This window comes from Cryptotermes secundus, unplaced genomic scaffold, assembly GCF_002891405.2.
Source record: "Cryptotermes secundus unplaced genomic scaffold, Csec_1.0 scaffold582, whole genome shotgun sequence".
NCBI classification, from domain to species: Eukaryota; Metazoa; Arthropoda; class Insecta; order Blattodea; family Kalotermitidae; genus Cryptotermes; species Cryptotermes secundus.
The window spans coordinates 76,460-82,157 of record NW_019724752.1 but is presented as its reverse complement, the minus strand read 5'-3'; the positions used below and the strand labels follow the sequence as shown (position 1 = coordinate 82,157).

General features: G+C 42.2%; 1 protein-coding gene across 1 annotated transcript in view; it reads right to left on the bottom strand.

Annotated features, from left to right (window-relative positions):
* Nucleotides 1–5,583, bottom strand: part of LOC117282198 — a 127,033-nt gene extending 121,450 nt beyond the window's left edge. Inside the window, exon 1 of the mRNA XM_033750848.1 lies at nucleotides 5,475–5,583. Coding sequence (XP_033606739.1) covers nucleotides 5,475–5,506 — 32 coding nt within the window. The 5' untranslated portion in view covers nucleotides 5,507–5,583. The remainder of the gene's footprint in view (nucleotides 1–5,474) is intronic.
* Between the last annotated feature and the right edge of the window lie 115 nt (nucleotides 5,584–5,698).

The following is a 5,698-nucleotide window of genomic DNA, read 5'->3' as shown; positions in this document are numbered from 1 at the left end:
AATTCAATTCAATTCAATTCAATTCTTTATTATTAATGTGCCGAGTCAACAGCCGCAAGGCCAATTACAGACACAGCACAGTGCAGAAGAATGAATGACATTATACACAATCTTATTAAAAGTCGAATACAAATTACAGGTTAACACTTGAAGAAATAATAATGAATAAAGTAAAAGTAAACAAACAAATAGCTGATAATTATGACAGTAATAATAATACGAATACAGATAATAGGCGACGGGATCATCTGTGATCAACAACACAAATAATTACAAAATTACATATATAACGGTCATATCTGAAGGTATATAAGTTTTTTAAAATCTAAACAAAGTCAGTACTGTCACGTATGCGGGGTTTGCGCGACTAACAATAAAGGGTCCCGGACTGGATGATTGGATTTGTTGGAATTTCTTTACAATTACAACAGATTACAACAGCTCACAATCCATGGCTGCCTAAGACTCGCTCCATGCGCTTAGTGGGGGGTGGAGTCCAGCTGGGCCCACTCGGCACGGCGGCCACTGATTGGCCTATTGTAGTCTGCCCCGGGTGATTATGATGGAGAAGAATTTTGTGGAATGAAGATTGGCAGGGGAAACCGAAGTAATGGGAGAAAACCCGCCCCAGCGCCACTTTGTCCACCACAAATCCCACTTGACCAGAGCCGGGATCGAACCCGGGCCGCCGCGGTGGGAAGCCAGTGGCTAACCGCTTGAGCTATGGGCGGCCTTGTCTTACATTTCCTCTGTTACTATTTTGATACGTTGCAGCGGAAACGTGTGTTGGCGAGCCGTTGGCTAGCAATGGACTATTCGGGCTTTCATTCGTCATGTCACAGTATTTTATAAATAATGTAAAAACCATACGGATTATGTAGCCTGTCCCCTTGGTAATGGTCCTGGACCTGAAATATGTCGTGCAGAATGAAATGACGAATTCACGAGTGATGTCACGGTCTAGATTATACAGCATCGAATGGTAGGCTGATTGGTGAATTGGAAGGGAGCAACATTGCCTAATTGAGGTACTGATCTGACATTTTCCTTGAAGGCTTCAGGATAACCACGAAAAATCTCAGCCAGGTTATCTAGTGTCCTGGCAGAGACTTGAACCGAGCACCCCTTGGACACGACTGCAGACTCCTATTGCTACACAAAGCAGCTTGTTCATTAATGTTGTATTTCAATGGTTAGAGAATTAAAATTCAAATCCCATCCCAAAACTCTACTGGAATACCTCTACACTGATTTATCAATCATGGCTACCGTACATATTGGCAAGAGTGCTGAGTGAATTTCATAATATCTTCGAGTGTTCTCTATCACTTCCGCAGCAGGAAAGAGGAAACTGACACAAAATTCACATTTTTAGATATAAATATTAATTGTAAAGAGCAACAGTGATTCACAAACAGCCATGAGACCATCAATATACTTCTTTTCTATACATTTAATTTTTGCTATTAATGTAACAAAGCACGGACTGATAGATCTTCGCAATCTTCATTCCACAACTTAGTCATATTTCGGTATGAAAAGTTTATATGTTTTACTTTTAATTATGATTTTATCGAAATGCATTTCTGGCCCTTAATCAGGGCAAGAATATTATTCGAAAATGCAATGTGTGTTACAAGAGCCATATAATCATAACACAAATGTAGACAGGTGTGAGGGCCATTGTAAAGACTGCAGAATGAAGGAAATTACAAAATTTTTTTCGGGGAAACCCCCAATCTTATATACAGTTCATCCATCCATAAAACATGCTGCAAATTACTCTGGCAACCAAAATATGGGCTAAACCACCGACGCCGCTGGGCGGGAGCCAGGCATCAATTTCTTCCGCCTTTTTACACCAGAATTGAAGAAGGAAATACGCAAAATATTGATAACAGGTATGAGAGGTATTTTAAGAAATGTTTTTCTATCCTGAATACTCGAGATCCAGCAGCAGAAATAAACTAAAATGGCATAAGCATAAGTTTGCAACAAAATTTTCTACCTGCTCCATTTTGAAGAAAAATCCTTCATTACAAGTTCACTAAAAATGCTCTTGCTCTTGCTCTCACATGTTCGTAACAGTTATAGATCAGTTTCTTACTGTATTACGAAAGTGTTTTATTATTATGATTCAACAAAATTAATCAATTAATTGGTGTTAACTCTCAGTTAGGGGCATGCTGTGACATGGTTGATTGAGGCACTGTGCCACAAGCCGGAAGGTCGTGGGTTCGATTCCCGATGAGGTCATTAGATTCTTTCAATTGACCTAATCCTTCCAACCGCACTATGGCCCTGGGAACGACTAACCCTCTAACAGAAATGAGTACCAGGATTCTTCCTGGGGGTAAAGGGCGGCCGGCACGTAAGGCTGGCCTCACCGCCATCTGTGAGCCGATTGTCTAGAAAATGTGAGAACGTCAACGTCTCACAACCTTATGGGTATCCACGGCCTGTTAGAGGGCTAGCTTTACCTTTAACTATTACTACACTTCTGAGCAAAACCGACATTAGTGCAATTTTCCTTCTTTTGCCCAGAAGATAACAATCCGCATGGCCACTGCTGTGAGGATCTCGGACCCCACACGGGACAGAATAACTTGGGTTAGGCCAAATAACATTCCGTTACACTATAAATTCAGTAATAGGTTTGGGTGTAGATGCCATTTTGCATGGTAGGGATGTGGGGAAAATACCGTGAGTGGCTGCGAAAGAAAACTGTTCGTAATCTCGGAGCAAAACAGAACAGGATTCATGCATTTTGGTAGGAACTGGACATCCCATGTGTAATACTGTAAACAGAAATGGCCCGATCTGGGTGTCTGCGTCTGCGTGTAACAAGCAGGAAATACAATTAGGCGACATCCTAGTTTGCGCAGGCACCCGGCAAACAACTCCTTTTACCGCTGACTCTCAGCCAACAATGGAAGTTCGTTTGTTAATACGAAGCTCAAAACCTAACCTCAACTTCGCATTATTTAAAAATAAAAGCCGAATATTACACACGAGGGATGGATACCATTCAGTGTCTCCTCAGTACCTCCCAGTATGGCAGGATTTAACCTACTGTTCATTCGTAGCTTCCCTCTCTATGCTTAACTGCGGCCTTCAGGCTGATACAAGCTCGCTCAAAATTTGCCCCACGGAACTCTATAACTTCTCGATTTCTCGTAATGAATTAAATAAAAAGGTGAAGTTGTCCCTGTGATTAACTAATTAAGCACTAAGCCATGGAGGCGTCTGGGGTTGCGGATGTATATCCACATTTTATGACCTCCGCACTAGTTGGAAGTGAGTGGTCAGCTTCACGCCCCGTCCGCTGTACTCCCGAGGAAAGAGCCCCCGGCACCCATTGAATAGTAGGTTGGGTGGACCCCAGAGCTGGTCTGGACGACATGGAGAAGAGAAAATTCTTGACCCTACCAGGACTCAAACCCCGATCCCGGCTCATGAATTAAATAAAAAACTTCACAAAATATTTAAGCAAAATATAAACACATATACCCAGTACTGGGATATGATTAACGAATTACTGACAATTTACACCAGGAATTCACGAAATAAGTAACTATGAAAGGTCACAATTTAAGCAGACGAGGCAATACGGAAACTGCAAGCTGACACTAACCTACAAATACTTCTGTACGGGAGTGTATAATATGGAGGAAATTTCGTTCCACATTGCAAGCTGACTTCCTGAAATTATGTAAGCAGTCCATTAGGGTCGTATCTACATTTTATCGACCAATTTTTCATTCTGTTTCCGGCACACTGTTCAGATTAAACGTCGAAAGTATGGCAGTGGGGGCAGCTATACCGTCCAGCCACAGACAACATCGTAAATAAATTTTGCCTACATAAATTATTTAAATGTTCTGTGAATATAGGAAGTTTTTGATGTGACTGCATGTTTCTGACGATGGTGTTATATGCATCATTTTGGCTGACAATGTGTGCATTGCTCACCATCCCACTTTTCTCAAACCACAACCTTAAAATATCCTATATAAATGTTTCCTTTTTCGGCCGACACTACACAGTAATGATCCTGCTGCGTAGGGTCCCTTGACAACACTGGTCTCAAACCCTGGACCTAGCAGTGCCTGGAGTCATACGCCTTCATTTGATCATCCCATCAGTGGTTGGAGAAGAGTATAAAATACATACATACCCCTTATGCAACTCTCCCCATTTCATGTCATTTCCTTCCTCTTACGGGTATGTTCAAACACGTATCTGTTCAGCGCCGTGTTCTCACACGCCACAATCTCTGTTCTGTCTTAATGTGAGAGACCAAGTCTCATATCCATATAAAACAACAGATACAATTTAAAATTATACTTGTTACATCCTAAGGAAACTTCAAAGTATTAAATAGCATGCGGGAACACGAAAGATTCTAAACTGAATGAAAGCTTGCATAGTCCTCAATTAAATTTGATTTTAATTTCTTAGTTACCGTAATATAACTGTGTTCTGTTACTGTCATTCCCAAATATTTGCAATTTCCATATATCCGAAGGGCCGATCACAGCGGCAGCGCGGTCTAAGGCATAAATTCTCTTCGCTCGCTAGCACACTCAGATCGTGGGTTCGAATCTCACTCAAGGTATGTGCGTTTATTCTGTTTGTGCTGTTCTGTGTGTAGGTAGCGGCCTTGCGACAGGCTTATCCCCCATCCAAGGAGTACTACTGACTGTGTATAGATTAAGAAACTAAAAAAGCAGCCAATGTTCACTAGGGCTGTAGAGTCATAGATATATCCGAACGTCTAATTAGATACTGCAATTTTATTCTGTCATTTGGCGACTGATGAAACCTGAATGTTTAAGATGACAAGAATATTATTACAATCCTGCCGGTAGAAGTAGCCTAGTACGACCGAGGAAAAGCTGGGTGGAACATTTTATTTAGCCTTGGAAGTGGAAGTGTGCTAAGGCAGAAGAAGAATAGGTTCTAGCGAGGTGATATGGACTCGCAGAAACCCCTCTTTTTTATTTTTTTTTATTGCTAGTGGGGTGGGACTAAGTCCCTTGTACTGCGGCCATTTCTTGCCTATTGTACCAGCGACTAAGTCCCTTGCACTGCGGCCACTTCTGGCCTATTGTACCAGCCCCAGATGATAGATGAGGGTGATTGTGGAGCAATTGGTGGAATGAAGATTGACAGGAGAAACCGAAGTACTCGGAGAAAACCTGCCCCAGCGCCACTTTGTCCACCACAAATCCCACTTGACCAGACCCGGGATTGAACCCGGGCCGCCGCGTTGGGAAGCCAGCGACTAACAGCTCGAGCTATGGCGCGGCCTACCAACCCCCTTACTAGCAACTAACAGGGCTTCTGTTAAGTAAAGCCAAGTGTGTTAAAACAGCGTGATAACTTCCTGCATGAAATGAAGGTTGACACACTGAAACATGTAACTTTCTGAACGAGTCTCGACTACATGAAGTGTAACAACGACTACTCACCTAAGTAGGTATGCTCGAAAGACTGCTCGCATGTTTGTACCTGCCCTTACTACAACAAAATTTGAAATATTAAGATGTGAACGTTATTTCGTACATTTATTCTGCGCGATGAGTGATTCAACTGTTTCACTGTTGCCTGTGTGTTTGAGATGGAGTCACTGCGCACTCGCTAGCCGAAACGAATGCTCAGATTACGTGCGCAGACTGCAATCATTCTATTAGAG